General features: G+C 41.8%; 1 protein-coding gene and 2 long non-coding RNA genes across 3 annotated transcripts; all 3 read right to left on the bottom strand.

The window, feature by feature from the left end:
- Positions 1–793: 793 nt before the first annotated feature.
- LOC308103197 lies at positions 794–2,540 on the bottom strand. Its single transcript, XR_013934710.1, has 3 exons — positions 2,371–2,540; positions 2,080–2,136; positions 794–1,688 (listed from the first exon to the last, which is right to left on the bottom strand). It is a non-coding gene; the product is annotated as an uncharacterized lncRNA (long non-coding RNA).
- A 15,554-nt stretch (positions 2,541–18,094) lies between these two features.
- LOC308103416 lies at positions 18,095–18,991 on the bottom strand. The gene is made up of 3 exons (XR_013934737.1): positions 18,884–18,991; positions 18,293–18,396; positions 18,095–18,167 (listed from the first exon to the last, which is right to left on the bottom strand). It is a non-coding gene; the product is annotated as an uncharacterized lncRNA (long non-coding RNA).
- Positions 18,992–19,728: 737 nt separating this feature from the next.
- LOC308103959 (mitochondrial ornithine transporter 1-like) lies at positions 19,729–22,958 on the bottom strand (the record flags this gene model as incomplete). The annotated part of the gene is made up of 6 exons (XM_080454185.1): positions 22,877–22,958; positions 21,722–21,980; positions 21,258–21,398; positions 20,901–21,076; positions 20,054–20,212; positions 19,729–19,850 (listed from the first exon to the last, which is right to left on the bottom strand). The coding sequence occupies exons 1-6, from the start codon at positions 22,929–22,931 to the stop codon at positions 19,729–19,731; spliced, it is 912 nt and encodes a 303-aa protein (XP_080310311.1). The 5' UTR covers positions 22,932–22,958.
- Between the last annotated feature and the right edge of the window lie 1,491 nt (positions 22,959–24,449).

Raw genomic sequence — 24,449 nt, 5'->3', positions numbered from 1 at the left:
AGGTGATCAACTGAGTTGATCAAAAAGAGCCATTATTAACCATTATTTGATGTGCACAAAACATCTCTCCCCAAATAGTTAGAATGTATTTATTATTCATATCAAATTATTACCTTGGTCCTTTTTAGGTTTTATTGTGAAATGACTGATTTATTTCTATGCTGGGATTAGGCAGTTTATATTAAAATGTAAAAAGCCATGGTAGTTTACATTGTCTGGGACTGGGTGATCATGTGCCTAAAAAACGTTGCCCATCCCTGGCCCTGGCAGAGCCAGTTTTCTCTATATAGTTTTGACTGTCTGATATATAAACCCATACAATTGTGATTATGTGAACACAGTGTTCTGACTCTTTAGTTTAGGTTTCCCAAGAAGAAACATAACTGACTACACAAGTAGGCCTATGCCACTTCCTCCAGCTCCACTAAAAATATTTATGTTAATATTTAGTTTCCTATTTTTGGCATGTCATTACTCATTAGTAATTAAATGTGAATGTATTGTATTTTTCTAATGGTGAAAATAGCATATCTACAAACTCACAACTGGTCACAATACAATGCATTGTGAGCTTGTAGATAAGCTGTTTTTGCTGTGTGATGGACCATTTAACAATCATTTCTCAAAGTGTGCTCAAATACAAGGGAGTCATGCATGTGGCCCTGCTTTCCAATCCTATGATAGAAGATAACACCAAAACACTGGATTTTTATTGACGTTTCAAACAAAGTATAGGTGATAATACAAAACTTTGGTGGTCGTGGTTCTGAGAACAAATAGACTGGAGTCAAGAATCATTCTTAGCTTGGTTTATTAAGACAGGCATGCATGGGTTAGCAAATTTTTTTTATGTACAGTACAACACCCTCACATGATTCAAATTTTCCAGTTTTACCTAAGTAAAAGTATCAATACTGCAATGTAGAAGTACTCTGTTACAAGTAAAAGTCCGGAATTCAAAATGTACTAACAGGGGGCGGCAGTGGCTCAGGGGTAGAGTGGCCGGTTAGAGTGAACTGGAAAACCGCAAGGTTTCCAGTTCGATCCCGGGCTGGGCGGCTCCCCCAGAGTTAGTGTCGAAGTGTCCTTGAGCAAGACGCTGAACCCCTAATTGCTCCTGATGAGCAGGTTGGTGCCTTGCATGGTTTCCTCCACCATCGGTGTATGAATGTGAGTGAGAATGGGTGAATGCTTTTACTCCACTACAATTATTTGACAACTTTAGTTACTAGTTACTTGGCAGATTTAGGTTATTATCACAAAACATGCATGAACCACTTCAGCCCTATATACATTTCGGCCATTTGAAATGCGACGCATTGCGAGCTTGTAGATCTGCTATTTTCAAAAGATTTTTATACACGTTGAACTTGTGAAATGGGACATTCTGCATAATGAGTATATACTTTCACTTTTGGTTCTTTAAGTATATTTTGATGCCGATACTTTTGTACTTTTACTCAAGTAAATTTTGATTACCGGACTTTTACTTGTGACAGAGTATTTCTACACAGCAGTATTGATACTTTTACTGAAGTAAAAAATGTTAGTACTTTTTCCACCACTGCTCATACCACTGCTTGAATGACAGGCTGTCCACAAGGATGATAGTTCACCAGAGACCAGAGACCTGGTTCTCACCAGCTCCTTGTAGACCACATCAGTGACCCTGGTTTTGCCCCTGCAGGCTGTGGACAAACGATTCTGCTTATTATTATCATAAAAAGGGCAATGAATACACAGGATAAATGTAACAATGCAGGACTGGTCTATCTCAGAGATCTCAGTACGTCATCACATTTGAAGTCATCTCGGCTGGAAGCTCAGCAGCTTGTTTGCCTGACTTATTAGTTATAATCACAGAAAGACATGTAAGCCCTGCATCATTTGCCCTATATGAAAAGCCTACACAATACACATTAATAATCAAACTAATTGATTTAGTCAATTATAAATAATAAATTATAATATTTTTTGCATTAATTTGTAGATCTTAAAAAAAAAGAATAATAATAAAAAAGTAATCAATAGACTAATCACTAAGAAAATAATCAATTGTTTCAACCCTACTCCACATACCAGCTTGGCTTCCTTCTTGTGTCCCAGAGGAGAGGACCCTGGTTTTGCGCGTGGAGCCTGTGGACAAACGATCCAACTTATTATCATAAAAAGGGCAATGAAAACACAGGATAAATGTAACGATGCAGCACTGGTCTATCTCAGATAGTCAAATCATCATCACTTTTGACGTCATCTCGGCTGGAAGCTCAGCAGCTGGACTGTGGACCTAGTTTTTCTTCATGTAACAGTAGCCCTGCATCATTTGCCCTTCATGAAAATCCTACACACACAACAGATTAAAATACTTACACTCATAAGTGGCTCCTCTGTCGTTGTGCCCAAGTATTTAGTCTTCTGTGCATCATTACCTGCAAGCATAATATGCATTTGCTGTGTGAAGATGGCAATAATAAAACCAAACATTAGCCACAAGTCTATTTGTCTCAGAAAAGACAGGCATCATTGTGGTGGCATTCAGTTCTGAATGATAATTCTCCGTACTTTCTTCTTCTCAGCATCCTTATATCCTCTTTGGTGGCTCATTCCCCCTCCTATTTTCTCCTATCTGACCAATCCTGTTTACATAAATCCATTTCGGCCTATAGCATCTTACAGAGTACCATTGTATTGTAATTTCATGCTAAAGCAGCCAATCATCATGGCACACAGAGAGCAGATGGAGTTACTCCCCTCTCTCTCACACACACGCGCGCACGCGCACGCACGCACGCGCGCACACACACACACACACACACACACACACACACACACACACACACACACACACACACACACACACACACACACACACACACACACACACACACACACGCGCCTGTGGCAGATGCTTCCTGTTACTGTATACTGGGACTTTACACGTAGTTTCCAGATACTATTTTGAACACAAACCCCCCGTGTTACCCCTCTACACTCAACTGATAAAAGACAGCCCATTACCAAATAAGGCTGTCATTGAATACAGGTGTATGTTGAGATGGGGGTTGTGCATTAAAAAGCAATGCCTGGGCCAGTGGTCCGGGCACCTAGGCTCCAATGTAGCCTGACAGTGCATCGTGGGTTCGAGTCCCGTTCCCGACGATCTTTATTGCATGTCTCTCCCCATCTCTCTCTGCCTGTTTCCTATCCATCTCCACTATACCTATAAATAAAGGCAGAAACGCCCTAAAAATATATTTAAAAAATAAGTGATGTCTGACTAAGCATATCTACAAGTTGAGAGTGAGAATTAGTTGGTTTTTCACTGTTTCTAAGAAGAGGTATTAGGCTACAAGTGTTTGTCTCCAGACAAGAGGTAGCAGCTGCATGCGTCTCTGAATGTCATCTTCAGGATGTGGTCTATGTTACAGTTATTATGGTAAAACAACAATGCAATGCGAGGGTATACGGACGAGCCGACACCAACAAATAACATTCTTTTGATCTTTCTGCTTTCCCTATGCAGTACGCACCCTACATTTTCAGCAACGGTTCATTTGTTGAACTGTTGAATCTTGATGTGTGTAGGTCAGGGTATTAAAGTATAATTTGTTTCCTGCATGAAGCACACGGCTGCAAACATGAGAAAACCACTCATGTTTCTGTTTCCTTCATGATGTCCACAGTGGCAAAAACGAGAAAACCACTTGAATTCTGCAGGAAACGAATTATACTTTTGTACCCTGACCTGTGTAGATTGTGTGTGCTGATGCTTTGCAATTTGTCCAGGAGGATTTGACACATTTAATTTAATCTGTTTGATCTAGAGTTGTTCCGATACCGATACTTGAATGCTTCAACCCTCTGGAATCTTAAATCTCTTATATTAAAAATAAAAGTCTTGAAAAGATGAAGAAAAACTGTGGTCTCTTTTCTTAAATTGCAGACAAATTCAAGGACTGTTGCAGGGGTGAGGGGTGAGGGGTAGTGTAAAGACAAGTGCCCCCCGGCCCGCTACAATGTAATAGGGAAACGTACGCCCATGAGCTAGACATAAAGTTTACTTACATACTCATAACTAGATCAAGAACACACAGCCAAAACAAAAAAGGGAAGTCAAGGTGAGAAGAACCACTAGAATGTGTTGTTTCCTCCCTTCCCTTCACACATTAGATAGTCGCTTAACAGAAGAACTACGTGTTAACTTCCTCCTTTTTTAGCTCACTGCCCTGTCTTAATAGTGTGTGGAAAGCATGCTGTACCCAATACAATGTTATACATTATTATCACAAACAAACAACTACAAATACAGTCAGTACCACACTGTGGCTGCATGAACCGGCCCGCCAACCAGTTGCAGTTTATGTCTGTGTCTGTCCAGACTCATGTAATTTATCATACCCAGTGGTGTAAAGTAGCTAAGTACATTTACTTAAGTACTGTACTTAAGTACAATTTTGAGGTATTTGTACTTAACTGGAGTATTTCCATTTTTTGGTACTTTTACTATACTCCACTACATCTCAGAGGCAAATATTATCCTTTTACTCCACTACAATTATTTGAAAAATTTAGTTACTAGTTACTTTGGAGATTTTGATTATTATTACAAAACATACATTACCCACTTCAGCCCAATATACATTTCGGCCATTTGAAAATAGCAGATCTACAAGCTCGACACATTGTGAGGTTGTAGATCGACTATTTTCAAAAGATTTTCATACATTTTATACATTTGAAAACTTGTGAAATGGGACATAATGCATAATGAGTACTTTCTATAATACTTTTGTACTTTTACTCAAGTAAATTTTGAATTCCGGACGTATACTTGTAACAGAGTATAGTTCTACATTGCAGTATTGATACTTTTACTTAAGTAAAAAAGGTGAGTACTTTTTCCTCCACTGATACCTCCAAAAGTCCGACACACTGAAACCCTAAACTTTAAGTACAGGGTAAACTGTTGCACCCTTCGTTGTCCTTTGTTCAGGGACACACTGAAACCCCCAATGACGAAGCTCCATCCTTAACATCTGAGAGCACCACAGTCCGTTGACGCTTTTAAAAATGGCACTAAAAGCCTTTCTTTTTCACAAGGCATTTTGCCTAGATGGAATTATTGATGCCTTTGTGTGTTTTTAAACTTAAGTTGAAAATGTTCTTAGCTGTGTAGGATATAGATGGGGATGGGGGTCTCTTACCGTTGCATTTTATTCATTTTTATTGTTTTTATTTTGTATCTTATCTTTTGTATTGTGCAGAGCTGCAACACAACATAGACCACATCCTGTTTAAGTTCACATTTAGAGAAGTACCTCTTGTCTGGAGAGAAGCGTGCAGCATTCTACATGCTGACAGAATGTTTGCGGTTAGGTGTAGAATCAGTGGTGGAAAAATACTCAATTGTTTGAGTGCAACACTGCAATGTAGAAACACTTTGTCACAAGTAAAAAAACGTACAACTTAAAAAAAGTACAAAAATATAGGTCTACTTAAAGTACCAAAAGTAAATGTAGGCTACTCATTATGCAGAAGGTTCCATTTCACAAGTTTTCAAATGTATAAAATGTATTAAAATCCTTTGAAAGTAGCAGATAGTATAATAGGTCTGAAGTGGTTTTGTAATAATAATCAAAATCTACAAAGTAACTAGTAACTAATGTTTTCAAATAATTATAGTGGAGTAAAAGTACAATATTTGCCATTGAGATGTAGTGGAGTAGAAGTACAATTATTGAAAATTGGAAGTACTCCATCAAAGTGAAAAATACCTCAGAATTGCTCTTAAGTACAGTACTTGAGTATGTGCACTTACTTACTTTCCACCACTGCAAACACCATTCGACATGCTGACAGAATGTCTGTGGTTAGGTGAAGAATCACACTGTCTCTTTTTGCTGCTACTATATACTGACTGCTATTGTGTGTGTGTGTGTGTGTGTGTGTGTGTGTGTGTGTGTGTGTGTGTGTGTGTGTGTGTGTGTGTGTGTGTGTGTGTGTGTGTGCGTGTGTGTGTGTGTGTGTGGTGTGTGTTGTTTGCAGTAAGGGCGGGAAATTACCACTACACTGTCATTTATTGAAATCAGGGTTCAATATGCATGTTTACAAGTGCGTGTGTCTACACAGTGTGTGTGCGTGCGTGCGTGCGTGTGTCATGCCTATCAACCCTGACCTGCTTATTATCTTGTTTCAGTGGACAAAAATCATTCAAATCAAACTGTTGAGTAGGACTTACTATGTCAGGCAGACCACACAGAAGTATTCTGCCCTACAAAGCCAAAGTGCAGTTACTGTGTTTTTTGGATACATTGACTTATTTGTTTGTCTCAAAGGTCAAATCAGCCTTCATGATTTAGGGGGATGAAGTATTACATCATGAACAGATATATATACGATGGAGGACAAGGTAGTACCGTACCAAGATTAGCCTGAATAATACTAATACATCTTAGTTCTGATGGGACAAATACAATTATGTCAGTCTGTTTTTCATTCAGTTGGAGTGTAGACATCTAACGCTTAATGTGTGCTATAGACAGGCCAGAATACACTGCACAATGCTTGCACACGCTGCACACACACACACACACACACACACACACACACACACACACACACACACACACACACACACACACACACACACACACACACACACACACACACACACACACACACACACACACACACACACACACACATGCAAATTGAACCCTGATTTCAATAAATGCTGACTATAAAGATAAAGCCTTGAAAGATAAATCAATTTCCTTGATAAGACAATGAGCTCATAAAGTACACTGCTTCCTGCTACATAAGCAGGGTTTATGACTGTGGCAGAGATAATCATTTCCTCCTCTCACTGTTTTGACTACAGGACCGGAAAGATGAAGACGTTGTTCTATCTGGTGTCTTTGTTCGTGTGTGGGACTGCCGTACAGGAAGGTAAATGATAAGTGTCGCCATGTCTGCTTATTATAAGCGACTTTGGGCTTGTTTTTCCTGTAAAGGTTGTATGCGTTGCGAAAGCGTTGTAGATCGTCTATTCTCGGCCTAGTCGCTTCTTTTGGGCTTGTTTTCATAGACCTGGCTGCTTATTTCTCTCATAAAATCTGGCAACCGTGTAAATGAGGCCTCCACATAACATGAAAGAAATACCTTGATGACAGTTCTCTCTTGATTATGATGACTCAGAATATAGAATAACTGTAATTGTGATATCGCCTGTGTTTTGTCTTTACAGATTTGAGTGGGAGAATGTTTACGTTCCCTCGTCAGACTTTACCCTCAGCAGCAGCAAAAAACCCTCTTCTCAGTCACTGTCTGTGCTCGGTTCTTTATAGATGACCTTCCAAATCAAAACCCACACCAACATATTTTCTCTCTGTCCAGTCCCGGTGTTCACAATGGCTTCTTATTGTATCCACATGAAAAAAAACAGTAGTCTGGGTTGGAAATGGCATCCTGCATTTTAATGCGATGATAGCTAAATTAAACGAGTGGAACTCCCTGTGTGCCACATGGGACTCTGGTACAGGAGGACTGGTTCAGGTGTGGCTAAATGGCAAAGCAAGTGTTAGGAAGTCTATGCATGCAGGTGGCTCTCTCTCTACTCCTCTCATCATCCTAGGACAGGATCAAGACTCCCATGGTGGAGGATTTGATGCCACTCAATCATTTGTTGGAATGATAACAGATGTGCATATGTGGGACTATGTCCTCTCTCCCGAAGAGATCCACGCCTACATGCAGGTTTGATGGCTTTTCTTATACTTTGTAAAGAAGAGTTTGAATTGCCTGCACTTTAATGAATGATTGAGGTGATTAATTTAGCTGTTCATTCTCTCAGTCAGGTAAATTCAGGCCTGGAAACGCACTGAACTGGATCCGGATGGACTACAGCAGACATGGACATGTGTTCCTGGAGAACCTGCTAACACACTAGGTAGTGGCTGTAGCTACAAAGATCTGTTATGATCTGATTGTTTTGAAGTGCTATCAGCAGAAATGTTGCTAAAATCTGTTGATTTGTGCAAATATTGTTTGAAGCATAGCAAGAAAAATATTGAACAATTTGCGATTTTCTTGAACATTTTAAATTAGTTTTGATACTATCTCCTAAACCTAAGGAAACATTGAAATAATTGATCTATATAATATCTTGCAAGTTTCAGTTTATATTCAAAGCACAACTTCTATGATCACACTAATCCACGGTTTATAAAACCCTATGAATGTGGTAGTGGGGTGTGAGGGCTCTACTGTGGGTGGAGATGGGGGCAGTGGCTCATGGGAGAAGTGCCAGGGTTTAATGTCAGGTGTTTCCAATTGACTGATGAGGTTCTCTCTGCTTAGTAGCATGCTGGACCTGAGTTCGAGGCTGACACACGCTGTGGACACTGCAGAGAGAGAGCTGGAGGTGTAACGTTCAGATTGAAGAGAATGCGTGGCAGGCAACAGGCCCACCGCAGCTTGGCTGTACTGTATATAGAGAACAGCACTGACAGTGTGTGTGTAAATTGTATGTGTCCGTGTAAGGCCAATAAAGTTATAAACTGCATCAATCTGTCTGAATAGTTGAGAAGCAAACCCTCAGTAGCAACTGATTGTGCTACACTGAAATTGAGTGACATGGTATAGTATAAAATAATGCTAATAATGTTCAGTGCTAAATCAAAGCAACTTCTTTCAGACTGTAGGAAGTTATTTTATTTATCTGAAAATACCTGTTCACTTCAAAAGAGACTACCCAAATCAAATACATACTGGAGCACTGGACTGGGTCTGCACGTTTCATTATTTTGCAGGGGTATTCTCACCCCTGCAAATTAATAAAACGTGCAGACCCAGTCGGGTGCTCCAGTGACTCTTTTGAAGTGCCCAGGTATTGGATGTGTATGGATGTGTATGCAAACATGCTTGCTCTCACACATTCTTTCCAGGTGGTCAGTACTTTTTGAAACTTTGTCTGGAAAAAGATCAAGGATCCAGGGAGACCCCTGGATCACCTCCTCCAATAAAACTTTAAAAAGATTTGTAAATAATCATGTAAATGCAGATGACAGCTACAAGTGTTTTAGTGACAGTGATTGATGTTCTAAAAGCTACTGCTGGCCCTCAGTTAGAAATCCTCTGCTCAGAATGTATAAATGAGGACACCTGGTGGTTGTTTCTAGTTACAGCATGGTCACAAAAGGTTGATTCCTGAATGGCTTACTATGAGGGTAACACTTTACTGACATGACACCTGTCATAAACACAAAAAAGGCCTGAAGAATTACCCAGGGAACTACAGACCCGTGTCAACACTGGGTACAGTTTAAAAATGAACTAAACGATTATTTAAACAGACCTTATGCATAAATTCCAGTCAGATTTGCAGGAGGAGTCTTACTCAACAGATGTATGTTTACGATAAAATAAGTAAAGAGATAGACAAAGGGAATTTGTGTCGCATGTGGTATATATCTCCAAAAATCTTATTCAACCACAACTGACTGCTCAGTAAGCTTGAGGCCTTGGGGCAGACAGCAACTCATGCAAATTGTTCATGTCCTACTTGTCTGGGAAAGAACAAACTGTTTATGTCAATGGTAATGGTGTTTGTATATTGCTTTGGCAATGTAAACGTGTACGTTTTCTCATGCCAATAAAGCTCTTTTTAATTTAAATTGAATTGTTTCGTCTGTTCAAAATACTTTGGGAATGTGGTGTTAAACCGGGTATAGCATTCTAGGTCCCATTTGACTTTTTAGTTTATATAAATTACATGCAGGGACACCTGTTTGTGTTTTACTCTGTCACATAAAGAACAATCCACACTGGAGAGCAGAATAGAATAATTGGGGCCACACTAGGTTTGGGCCCTCGATCTCACATAGGTCAGAAGAATGTATTTTAGAGAGCTCAATTGGCTTCCAATGGAATCCAGGGTCACTGTGACCAGGCTGACCATGATCCACAAGATTATCCATGGAGAGGTCCCTATATACTGAACAACTCAGGTCAGGGACGCACACAATATCTTTACTAGAGTTACATTAGTACTACTCAATGGAACTGCATGGACACATCAGTCAAATTGAGTACTAGTTTGAGGACATAAACAGCAAACAAAATCTTGGCTGTTGGGAGTGTGAATTAGGTTGTATACAGTGTGTGTGTATATAAGTAAGTAGGTCGGAGAGGCTTGTTGTCGGTACCAGCCGAGAACACGGGAGTCTAATCCCTGTTTGTGCTAACCCCTGGTGGGAGATGTACTGTATTGCTGAGGTGGAGCGCAACACCTACCATCAGCTCCCAGTACTTACCGCACTGTCATCCCCATTCTTAAAAAGATACGGGACAGTAAGGAATCTGATCTAAGGAATCGATTGAAACAAGTCCCCAGGACTTTCTTGTGTTATCCTTTTACTGTACCACGTGCTGTTTACATTTCTGACAAGAAAGCATTCAATCAATCAAAAAATATTTGAGCCAAGCAAGTGCCAAGCACCCTAAGAAAAGCTTTTTCAGGGCGCTCGGGTGGCGCAGTGGCAAAGTCCCTGACTCCCTGCCCACCACCACGGACGTTGTGGGTTCGAATCCACCGTGGTACATCCGGCTTTGTCGGGCGTCTATGCGAATACAACTGGCCTGTGTTCGGGGAGGGTGATACTGCTCATTGCATGTACTCCTACAGGCTGGGGCGGCACCTGTCAGCAGGGAGTGTTGGGAGGAGTAGCACGAAGGCAGGAGGAGTAGCACGAAGGCCCTATACGTCCTCCCGGTGGGGGCTTCTCACTGTCAGTAGGGTACAGCAGCAGTGACACCCCAGAAATGTGTGTGGGGAGGCATAACGACTACATTATATATGGGCTTCTCTAAATTATTTTATTAATAAAATAAATACTGGTAACATTTAAAAGTGCTGTCAGGTACTGCAGGCCTAATTGGAGTGTAGAACATTGTACCTAACTCCTGAGGATGGAATAGATGGTGAATTGAGAATTTTCTTTTCAATGGATAAAAAGTGTTGTGTACCTGATGGAATTTAATGAACGGATGAGTGAATTTTAGATATGAAATAATTTATTAAAGATTAATAATATATATATATATCTTTTTTAAATCTAAGTACTGTAGACATATATTAAAGGGATAGTTCACCCCAAATAATATCTATTAGTCACCCCATGGAGACTTGAATTCATGGATTTTTTGTCGCATTCCTAGGATAAGCCAATAATTTGATGACCGGCAGTGGTTTCGGTAGGAGACACAAAGAGTCTCCGCTGCCTACCGGTCCACTGGTCATCAAATTATTGGCTTAGGAATGCGACAAAATCTAAAAAATATCCATGAATTCAATTCTCCATGGGGTAACTAATCGATAGAAAAAAAATTTGGGGGGTGAACTGTCCCTTTAAGACAAATAGTTGTTGACAAACGTGTATGACCTACAACCAAATTTATTTGAAACAATTATGTCATAAGAAAGTACTGTATTGTTGTTATACTTACTGTCATATATTTGACCAGTAGGTGGCAGTGTGCATCAGTCAGTGACAGCAGGTTCTTTTTTAGATCACTGGATCATCAACATATTTTCTCTCTGTCCTATCCTGGTGTTCGAAATGGCTTCTTATCCACATGAAGGAAAAACAGTAGTCTGGGTAGGAAATGGCATCGTGCCTTTTAATGTGATGATAGCAGATTTAAACGAGTGGAACTCCCTGTGTGCCACATGGGACTCTGGTACAGGGACTGGTTCAGGTGTGGCTAAATGGCAAAGCAAGTGTTAGGAAGTCTATGAATGCAGGTGGCTCTCTCTCTACTCCTGTCATCATCATAGGACAGGACCAAGACTCCCATGGTGGAGGATTTCATGCCTCTCAATCATATGTTGGAATGATAACAGATGTGCATATTATGTGGGACTACCGGTATGTCCTCTCTCCCGATGAGATCCATGCCTACATGTAGGTTTTTCTTATATTGTATGTTTTCACACAAAACAAGTGACAAGTTTGAATTGCCTGCACTTGATTGAGGTGATTAATTTAGCTGTTCACTCTCAGTCAGGTAAGTTCAGGACAGGCAACGAGCTGAACTGAATCAGGATGGACTACAGCAGACATGGATATTATATGCGTTCCTGGAGAACCTGCTAACACACAAAAGTCGTGTTGTTCCAGAACCAACAGAGAATTCCCATCACAATTCCACCAGGCACCCATGGCTAAGGTAGTAACTGTAGCTACAAAGATCTGTTTTGATGATTGTTTTGAAGTGCTATCAGCAGAAAATATTCTTGAACATTTAAAAACCTTTTTTGATACTATCTCCAAAGAACAGGAGAACTGTTGCGCCTTACTTTGTCCTTTTGATAAAGTTTAACTGCAGGTGCGGTGGTCTCGAAAAATATAAAGATAGGCTGACAAGGAGACTCGCTCACTGCATGAAATTATAGGAAATACTCCTTAGACGAGACTTAAAGAAAAAGTTTTTATTTATTTTGTGATGCCCATCATGTGCTCGGTGCTCAGTGAATTAAAAAAGCAAAACGTTTTCGGTCCTCCTAGGACCTTCGTCAGTGCTATAATGGTCGACAAAGACACTGCTTATGTATGGTGCTTGATCACCTCAGCTCAGGTGCTGAGGATCACTACTCAGGTTCATCACCATGGTTACCATAGGGCATGGACAGATCAATTGCAGACATAGTCCTGTACCTGGCCTGTAGACCCGTTCGCAACTTGGTGTGAGGGGAGTTTCTCACTTGAAATGAGTCAATGGGTACCTAGACATGAAAAATCAAAGAGGTGCTCGTCCGCCATAGTGCCACGAATGGCACAATGGCCAAATCAAATATGGCCGCCATCGGCTATGATGAAAATCAAACTTTTTTGTTTCTGAGTGTATATACACATGCAATACCTCCATTTGGACTAATTATGGGGTGGGGAATTCATTTCTGATATTGTTATGACCATTTGGGGTGATTATGACCTTAATTGACCTAATGTGACCTAATAGGGTGTTGAAATGAGCAAATAAAAGTGATATAGACCTACAAAATGATATACAAATAAAATCATAACACAAAATCAGATAAATTCTCTCAAGGTGCACCATATGTGTGCATGCAGGTTAGTGTGATGGATTTTTACAGGAGGGATTTTCAATTTTTCCATGGCAGAATATGATGCACGGAACTCCAGCAGCACGGCACCCACATCGGCGAGTGTCACACTTGCCTGCACACTTGCCTGCACACTTGCATACTGTGAGCAGACTGGGTGGTAAGGCCTTCAGACACTTTGATGGCAGGAGTGTGCCAAAGTGCTCCTCCCACCTATGTTCCATTGGTGCTAGTCTTGCCTCGGGTTCCTTGGCTGTCGAAAGCAGGTGGCAAGCCCTATGCACCAGAAAGGCACCTCTTTGGATGTGTCCTCTGATCACACTACTTGTGGGAGGGAGAGCATCAATTCCAGCACTGGCACTAGTATAATTTTCTACCCTGAGGTCATCAAATGTCTTGGCTGTTGTACTTGACCTGGCCCCTGCCCAGACACGTACCAAGTACTTCTCTGCCAACGCTGCGTCTTGTTCGGTCAAGGTGTCTGCCTCTCCAAAATTTGTCAGGTATTGCACTGGGTCAGAAGCCATAGCTGCATGTTTGGTCCCCACCTTGCTCATGCAGTCATCTCCAGTCAGGATATGTGCCTTGATCACTGTCTTGGCTAGTGGTGCTCCAAGACGAGAGACTGCTTGATGTAGTGGAAGCATGCGCCGCTTCTCACCAGTGCCATACTGCTGCCAGATCTCCTTCATCCCCAGTGCTTGGAAGTATGGGGTGTAGTATAAAAGTAATGCAAAGGTGTCTGTGTCATTGGAGACTACGACAACTCTCTTGCACCTTTTCACACGAACAGCCCACTCCACATGCACCACCAGCCTGGTGTCAGCCTCCTCAATCCAGTTCAAGAGGTCAGGGATCTCTTTGCCACCAGCCGCCTTTGCTGGGAGCACCTCATCATCAGAGACAACAGAGCTGACAATGATGGTAGCATTGCCACAGGCTTGATTGCACACCATATCCCGAACTAACAGCTGGAGATTCCGTTTGTTCTGCTCAGATGCCCAGAACTTGTCAAGTTGCTGAGGGATGGGTGTGTCTCTGTTCATGCCAATGATGTCGATGCCTGTTGAGTCTGTACGCCGCATGCGCTCCCCTTCCTTTAGAGACCTCTCAATGTAGGAATCAAGCACGAGATGCATGAACTCTGGCTCTTGGCAGAGGGATAATGTTGAGCTGATGATGGCGTTGATGACAGCACCTAAAGTAGGGAATCGTCCTAGTGGCATCTGCCGCATCTTCGACATGAAGTCTACCACAACGTGAGTGGCAAGAGTAGACTTCGGACTCCATTGGGTGAGGTCAAGTCCAGGCTCAATCTCACTGACAAGTTTTGACCTGTTGACATGAGCCGGAAGGTCACCATCAAACAGGGGAGATGCTGGAAGCACATCATGGGTAAGTACCTGCCGGATGTTCATGCCCCGCTCCTTAGCAATGTCCACACTCCTATGTGCCTCAGCCATGTCTTTGGGTGAGACCAACTTCTGCTCTTTCATAATGGTTGTTGGTGTCTTCTGTGGTTGCTCGTTGAATTGAGGTAGCTTCCTCTTTGATATGGTTGTGCTAATTTTCTTGGTCTTCTCGATCTCGACTAACCTCTCCTGCCTGTATGAACAGTAGACACGTTCCCCATTTCTGAGACAGTTGAGCAAGCGTGGAGCGACCCTTCTGTCAACAGCCTGCTTTGTGAGCAGATTGTGCAGTTGCACAGGCACATTGACCGTTATTGAGTATGGGTTCTGCCGCTCTAGCACGAAGTCCAGCAGCTTCGCCACATTCTGATTGAATGTAAGGCGGCGAGTGGTGCTCAGTGCATGCTGGAGATGGCATTCTGTCTGTTTCATGGTGTGGTTGTTGGTGAGAAGGTTGAGGACATTGGTGATCGACCCAATCTCGTGGAACAAGAGCTCGAACTCTGCCACAGCATTTGCATTGTGTGTGGCTCCTACTACATAGTGACCTCCAGGACCCTTCGACACTCGCTGAATGGTCTGCTCGACCTTCATGTCACCTCCTACAGCACAGAACCAGCCTTGGCGATCCTGAACAACCCACTGGCCTATAGAAAAGCGCCGGTAGAGCTCAGGATGTGTGAACTCTAGCACCTTGATTTGTTCAAGATACCATGAGCCATGACGCAGGTAGTTTATGGCGTCACATTCTGCAAAGATCGGCATAGAGTCCTCGACAGTAGCAGCATGTAGATTCCAGTTTCCTTCTCTTTCAGAGACTACAGCATTCTTGATGACGGCCACCAACTCCAGCCAAACTCCAAAAAATTGGCAGAGCTCTGACTTGGCCTCACACTCCTTCTCAAACTCCAGAAAGTCCTGATTCAACTTCTCTACTTGTCCAATTAGGGCCTCAAACTGCTCTGGGAAATGTTGATTTGTAGCCAGCGTAGAGTGCAGTGCCTCTACCTGTGCTAGCACTGGATATGCAGCTTTGTCCTTGTTGTGCCACTGGAGTGACCTGATCACATCCTCCACAATCAGCATCCCAGTGAGAGCCCGGACATAATGGCTGCCGTTTAACACTGATTCTATCACACCAGGTCCAAACTCGGCACACTCAACCAGTGCGTCATCCGGGCCAGAACCTCGAAGCAGTTTTCCCTGGCATCTGAGCAGAACACGAGTCCAATGGAAAGGGCCCATGCAGAGGAAGAGATCCTTGAACTGTTCTGTCTCGTGCAGGTAAATATCTACAGCTGGGGCGAACACGCCTTCATCGCACCATATCGCCATTGATACGTGATTTAATTGTCTACGAACACTCTGGAAGTTGGTGAGGCAATGCCTGACGGTAGCACGCTCAGTGATGGGTCTTGGTATGACCGGGAGAAAGCCAACACGCATTATCGGCACCACAGTAGATGAGACAAGTGTGTGCACAGCGGCCCATATAAGAGGGTCTCCTGCTGGTGCACCACAGCGGATCAAACTGATCAAGAATTCTCTCTTTGCAGATACACTTCGGGCAGTTGGCATGTTGAGTAATGTTGCTTGCTTGTTTTCAGGATGCAGCAACATGTCTGGTGGCAGGGCAGGTCGAACTACTGGCTTGGCATGGGGAGGTACAACAGCCAAGACATTTGATGACCTCAGGGTAGAAAATTATACTAGTGCCAGTGCTGGAATTGATGCTCTCCCTCCCACAAGTAGTGTGATCAGAGGACACATCCAAAGAGGTGCCTTTCTGGTGCATAGGGCTTGCCACCTGCTTTCGACAGCCAAGGAACCCGAGGCAAGACTAGCACCAATGGAACATGGGTGGGAGGAGCACTTTGGCACACTCCTGCCATCAAAGTGTCTGAAGGCCTTACCACCAAGTCTGCTCACAGTATGCAAGTGTGCAGGCAAGTGTGACACTCGCCGATGTGGGTGCCGTGCTGCTGGAGTTCCGTGCATCATATTCTGCCATGGAAAATTTGAAAATCCCTCCTGTAAAAATCCATCACACTAACCTGCATGCACACATATGGTGCACCTTGAGAATTTATCTGATTTTGTGTTATGATTTTATTTGTATATCATTTTGTAGGTCTATATCACTTTTATTTGCTCATTTCAACACCCTATTAGGTCACATTAGGTCAATTAAGGTCAAATTCACCCAAAATGGTCATAACAATATCAGAAATGAATTCCCCACCCCATAATTAGTCCAAATGGAGGTATTGCATGATTTTCATCATAGCCGATGGCGGCCATATTTGATTTGGCCATTGCGCCATTCGTGGCACTATGGCGGACGAGCACCTCTTTGATTTTTCATGTCTAGGTACCCATTGACTCAGTTCAAGTGAGAAACTCCCCTCACACCAAGTTGCGAACGGGTCTACAGGCCAGGTACAGGACTATGAGGAACGGTGCCTGAGTTACACAATGATGCTTTTACTGTGGTTTGTCAGTGTACTCTAGTGGTGCGATAAGGCAGTTTCTGAGTTTTTCAGAGTAACTTATAATGCTTTGTGAAAATGAAACGTTGAGAAAATCATTACCTCTTGAGGAGGGATGTCAAAAGATACTGTTCTCAGATCCACTTTCACAAAGCTGTCGGTACAGGGCAGGACGAAGAAAAGTCCTGCAAAAAATATGGGATCCCTTTACAATAACCATTGCATTCATGTAAGCTGAACATATGGGGAATTAGGAAACTAATGATCATAAAGGGTTATCTAAAAATATATATTATTTAAAATTATATTTATATTATATATATATATATTTTTTTTATCCCGCAATTTTTGTAACCCATTTTTTTCACCCAGTGCCAATTTCCTAAGTGATCCTGGGCGCTACACCAGCCCTACACCAGCGCTACACCAGTCCCCCACAGCCAGGGAGGCCAGGGCCGAGCTCATGCTTCCTTCAATACATAAGAGCCAACTGACCTTCTTGTCACCTGACAGGGGAGAGTTTCCCCGGTAGGACGTAGCGCGTGGAAGGAACACGTTATTCCAACCAGTTCCCTTCCCCTCCATCAGGCGCCCCGGCTGTCATGGGGGAGGCGGTATAGTGACCAGGATTACTACATGTTTTTTGTGAGGGTATTAACTACCCTAGGAGACACGGGGAGAACATGCAAACTCCATATTTATATTATATTTAACATTAATTTTAATGTAATTTAACTAATACTGTACTGTACTACAGTACATCTTGATATTATTTTTCAAATGTAAGAATACTGCCAGAATCATATTTCAATGTTATGGGATTGTAACAAATCCAATTAGCTTGTCCAATTGGATGGTTATAGTATTGTTTACAAAAAATAAACAACAAATAAAATGTCAGGAAAAACAAAACAAAAAACATGTACAGAATCAAATAGAATTCCAGTTGGATAATATTTCAGATCTCTTGTTCTTATTTGCATACTATTTCCGACAAGCATTTTGACTCTAACTGGAGAAGCACTCCACATTGTATCCTATAGTAAACAATAGATTTAGCAACGTACCTGGACCTTTGGGTTTCTTGCCTGTAATCCGACCAAGCCTGAAAATAACAGCTCGTTCATATTCGTTCACTATCTGGAGGTGATGGATAGACGTCATGAGCAGAAGTGATGGAATTACAATTCAGTTCATAATGAGTGGCTTGAGATTTTTTGGAACAATATGCAAGATATGATGCAGTTTACTTCATAATACTCTACCTTAAGACAAATGAATATTGACACGGGGAAGGTTGCTATAATAAAGATCATCGATATGATGACTATAGTCCAACCAAAACATCCCAGTGTCCCAGAGTTTTTATCTGTACAGGAAGTAAAGAACAGCATGATGTCATCTTTGCATATTCTCTGTGGCAACAACTGTACACACAGACACTTTAAAATTCTCCCTCTCACTCTGATGAGCCGTTCTCCTTGCACACATTCATTTATAAATGCCAGGCAATTACCAACAACAAACTCATTTGTTGAGTAATAATAGACCTGACTCCTGCACAATAATGCATCTGGTCCTCATGTTACTTTGATTACTTATACAGTAGTTCTACAGAGTCACTGTTGTCTGTTGAGAAAGGAAGTGTTGCCTGTCTGATATTATCAAAGCTGTTGAACTGAGGATTCAACCCTCAACATTCCCTTATCCCACATCATCCTGACATCAAGTTTAGAACTGTCATCATTAAGCAATACATTGTGGTGTTTTACAACAGTCCGAGCTGACAGTGAATTATTTAGTTATTCCAGTGAAACATTTACATATTAGAAAACCAGACAAGAGCGTTCACGTACCTTCTATGTTCTCTGGGGAACTTATCTGAATCTTACCCTGCGTTACCATCTCTGCGGTGCTGGACGCTGTGGATAGCATTAGCGAGGGTGTTTCAGGTACTGTGGTGCTGCACCGAAGACAGCGATGGGCTTATTTACCTGCACCTGTTCTCTCTCCCACAAGGGTGTGGTCTATCTCCGTCCCTCGTGGTCTGCTGACGTCCATGAGAGACGGGCTGCGTCAGGGATGCTCCCACTCACTGGCATGAGACTAGTGTTAGGCAGGAAACGGGTTGCCATCAACACTGATCCTAAATATGCTCCACATCGCTCTTATATTAGAGAACTAATATTAAGTATAGTTTTACTTCCGAGACATCAGACATTTGATGAGTGCAGTTTATGAATAAACAATACATGGTATCTTGACACCAGGCTGAGGAAACACGATAGTCCCTACAGGCGCAGGATGATGGGATCATGTGTCGCAATTTCTCTCCTTGGTATTTTTCTCTGTTTAACCACTTGAACCCTAGCATCCCTATGGGGATAGCATTCAATGAAAATAGCAGATCTATAAGCTTGTAGATTGGCTATTTTAGTGTGACTCCTCAATAACTAAACCTGACCACATTTTAAATGAGTGTCAGGTAAAAAAAATTAAATAAGCATGTCAGATAGTGTCCATACTGTACTGAACAATTTAAGGCTTCATGTGCTTTAATTCATAGAATTGTATAGAAGCAGTCACCATACCTTTTGGGGCACATTGAATAACAGTATGTAGCTTATGAGAATGTACCCTCTAAAGGTGCAGTTACTGATCAGAAAGGCAGAATACAGTTCTCACGCAGAAAGACTCCATGTCAACTATCAAACCTCTCCATCATCATCTTGCGACTCAGCTCCATAGCCAAGAACAGTGCTCCATTGGCTGGGAAAGTTCGTATCATGGTGGGGGTAAGGCCTGAATAAAGAGGGGCAACTCCTGTGGAATAACACAGCAGTGAAATAATTACAGTAGGAGATAACAGCAAAATGCATTGAACTGTGGATTTAAGGGCATGTATAGAAAGACATTGATTGAATATGTTAATAAACATTAACTGATATTGTTTAGTGTTGAGCAGCTAAGATGCAATAACATTATAGATGGTCTTCTCCAGTAGCATCCATGTTCTGCAATCTTACCTTCACTCCTTATGATACCCATGAAGGTCTTCAGGAAACCTTTTTGTCTACCAGCCAGGGAAAGCACCTGGATCCTGGACTTAACGCAGTCTATGGGGTAGACCACAAGCCAAAGGCAGGCTCCCCCAAACCCACCACTTAACATGGTTGGAAAAGGTCCTGTTAATAGAAGAACAGGAGCACATGAGAACCTTTCCTTAGAAGTGATGTTACACCTGATTTATACTGATAATAACTGATCAATAAGCTCACAATGTGTCACAGCCCGACGCGTGGTGCGAGACACAATGCACAACCAGTATGAATCAGGCTTTAGTTGCAGTTTTAGGTGTAGATGCTGAGGCTGAAGTACTACAAACTTATCACAAACTGCAATAACCTGTTACATTCTCAAATGTTGATTTGGAAAATTCTAAGCCATATAAATTAGTTCATCTTAGAGCTTCACCTGTTTGAAAGATGCACCTCGTCAACATCACGCACAATGACACAAACAGCTGATTTTCTTTTAGTTAAACACAAATTTATAAATCTCATATACAGTACATGTATGTAATTGTCCCCTTTTCACTTTTTTGGAACCTTTGATCATTTGTATCTTTTTATTGTGTATTTTGTGAAAACTTTTTTTCTGATTGCTATTTGTTATTATTGTTTTTTCATATGTAGAGGGATTTCACTTATTTACTGATCTTTATATTTGGATTGCTTTGCTTTTTTTGTTTTATTGATATAGTGCGATTTTTATTATTGTTTGTTTTTATTGTTGTTTTTGTGTGGACCCCAGCAAGACTAGCGACCACTTTGTGGAAGCTAATAGGGATCTGAATAAAGAAATAAACAGTACCTATTCCATCCTTGTCGGTGTCCAGGTACTGGGCGAATGCAGAGCGGCTAACTTCATATCCTCCGAAGAAGAAAAAGTACCCTGGTACATCCCTCACAATGTTGGGGGTCAGACCTCGGTAGAAACCCAGAGGGCCGTCGTTCTTCAGCACTGTCTTTACTACTGTCCACACTGTGCTGAAGTGAAAACCAGGGAATCAAAACAGAATTAGCACAACAACATTGTTTGGAACTGGACATCTACATCCCTGACCATATACTGTATATGTATATGGGCACATATGTACATATGTTCACTCATATGTACATATGTTCACTCATATGAACACTTCCAGTCTCTCATTCTGAGCTCACTGACCTCCTCTGCCCGCTTGCTATCATGCCAGATGCCGTCATTTCATGCATGGCCTGCATGCGACATTTGACCAGCCCAGTGGGGCACACTGCGAAGGAGGAGAAGATGGAGGCAAGGGACCCTGCACAGGCCTTCTGTAGATCACTGATGAAGAGGAACAACAAGAGACGGGAAACAAAATGTCACGCTTAACATCACGTGTGTGTGTGTGTGTGTGTGTGTGTGTGTGTGTGTGTGTGTGTGTGTGTGTGTGTGTGTGTGTGTGTGTGTGTGTGTGTGTGTGTGTGTGTGTGTGTGTGTGTGTGTGTGTGTGTGTGTGTGTGTGTGTGTGTGTGTGTGTGTGTGTGTGCGCGTGCGTGCGTGCGCGCGCGTGTGTGTGTGTGTTCAGTTATAGCTTACACAACATCACACAGTAAATGATAGCTAATGTGTCTCATTTTGCAGAGAAGTGAGCACAATTTTCTAACCTTAGGGCGGCACCTCTATCCATCCTCCACAGCTTGCGGACAACTTTTTGACACCAACCATAGCTAAAGAACAATACAGTGTTCTCAGCTATGCTGGCCATGAGGGCTGGCGTGGTGCCTTGGTAGAAGCCACGTAGCCCCACCTGTCTGTAGGTTGATGCAAAGCAGTGGACGAAGTTCCGGTACATAGAAGGGAATGTCTGCATCTTCACTTTTACAGCGTCAAAGCGTTGACCGCTCAGCACACAAGCTGTGCCACCTGTGAGCAGCAGAAGTGCAGTATACAAGAGTGAACATTTCACATTGTGACTACCATAGTAAGCAACAATCCCTGGGCACAAGTAGCCCCAATTTGGTGGTATGTGGAGACTTTGGCATGGATGTTGATGGTATAACTGGGCCCATGAGAAATCTGGTAAGAAGCTATATTTTGTCAACTGGGATCTGTGCTCAATTTATTTATGACAACTTGCCACTTCCTGAGTTTTTAAGAAACCAAATTATGATGAAAGGTGAACGCTACTGTATTGGCTATTGAGTTATGTTTATTTTCTGTGGTAGCATGCGATTTTATAGAGCACCGAAGTCTGACGTAATATATATCGCGTCAAATAAGAACTGTGTTCCAAAAATAAACAAATGACCCCGGCGGTTTGACTCTTATGGATATGAAGCATCAACTGACGGTGAGAAAACGCTAATGTTACTTCCGCCAAATTAGTTAATAAATTTTTGCCAGAAACGGACTGTTTTAAATATAAGTGACTGACTATCATAAACGATACAGAGCCACCTCCTTGACAATATCGCCGAGACAGTTTGTTTATTTTTGGACCACAATTCTTATATGAGACGATTCTATGATGACCCAATGTTACTCTCCATAGAGAAATTACTTTACGAACCAGGCGATGAACGCGTGATGTCAGGACTTCTGTACTCTATAACATGGAAATCTAAAGCAGTACACCACCTCATGTGTGCCTAACTGCCTAATATTAATGTATGTAAAAGAATGTGCTTTCAGTTAAAGTCACATTAGTAATACTAATTTGTCATGGCGTTTCTGAATTAACATATGAGGGGGGGGAGGTGCAGAGGTCTCTGACTGTTGTCCCCCAGCCCTGCATAAGGACATAAACAAAGTTATCCTACCTATTGCCCCAGCCGAGAAATCGATGATTGACTGAATGACAGGATTTGGAGCCATGATGACTCAACAGATTTGGTGAACCTGTTGATAAAGACAACAAAATATGACATTTGTTCACTGAAACCCGATTGATAACTATAGGGACAACCAACCCCCTACACTGTGACAAGCAACCCCGTGATGGGGTTGGTTGTCACAATGTGTCAAAGTGAATTTGTTAGTATAAGTTCAGTCAGATAACTCGTGAATAGAATGAACCAATATTTTATAATAGAATGTGAATACAAGTGTGGATATATTTTATCTTGGCGTTCAGGCTCTGCAAAATACTTACAGATACTCATACAATACAGACAGACAGACAGACAGGCGCACACACACACACACACACACACACACACACACACACACACACACACACACACACACACACACACACACACACACACACACACACACACACACACACACACACACACACACACACACACACACACACACACACACACACATATAGAGGGCTATTCTATAATAACTCACATATTGTTCAGAACTGCAACATAAGTCACCTAAATCAGTGGTTTTCAAACTTTTTCATATCAAGGACCCCCAAATGAATATGTAATTTCCCAGGGACCCCCAAATTCATGAAAATATTCTGCGCTATAGGGACCCCGATACACAATTTGTGTTAAATATTTAAAAAGTATTCAAGATTTTTTTTAAATAGCCAATCTAGAAGCTCGTGATGTGACACATTGTGAGCTTTACCACAGAATGATTTTCAGCACTTCCGTTACACAGACTGTATGACGGAATGAGTAATTGGAATGAGTAATTGGAATGAGTCATGTAAGTGGAACATTGTCAACTCATTTGTCACTGCAGGTCACAAGGTTGTATGCCTATCTCTCCTGCTCATAACTTGGACTACCATGCACCAGGTTATTTATGCCCACCCATTGTGAATTTAACAGACCAATTCATAGATCCAGCAGATAGATTAATCTGATTTGTTTCTTTTAGTTTGTTTACGTTTAATTTGTATTTTTAATCAAAATTCCAGGTAAACAAAGCGACCCAACCGGTTGTAGTTTAGACTTGTTTTCAGTTACCGTATGGTCATATAATTTTAAAACAGAGTAATACTGTAAATGCCAACTCACCTAATTCAGCTGAGAGTTGAAAATGGGTTGCCAAATTTTGAGAGAGAAATAAGCAGGCAGGTCTATGAAAGTGTTACTGCATGCGTTGTGCACACTCACACACACACCCCCTTTTAAAGTTGCAGCCGCGCACGCACACACACAGTCACACCACCGTCAAATGAATGGCAGGAGGATTCAGATTTCAGAGCGAAACTTTACAAAATAAAACGGTAAAATGCTTTGCACGGGGCTCGGGAGAAAGAGAAGAGGTGATATGGATGGACACATTTTCGCTACATCGATGTGGAGAACAAAACACAATGCTTGATTTTATCCTAAGGCAAGCAATGTGGGGAAAACACAACAACTTGAAGAGACACAAGCGTTCACCACAAAGAGATCGAGTTATAAGTTAACAAAAGGTTTG

Source organism: Gymnoscopelus braueri (assembly GCF_963280865.1).
Source record: "Gymnoscopelus braueri genome assembly, chromosome: 16".
NCBI classification, from domain to species: Eukaryota; Metazoa; Chordata; class Actinopteri; order Myctophiformes; family Myctophidae; genus Gymnoscopelus; species Gymnoscopelus braueri.
The sequence above is the reverse complement of the archived record's forward strand: the minus strand, read 5'-3'. Positions and strand labels throughout refer to the sequence as shown.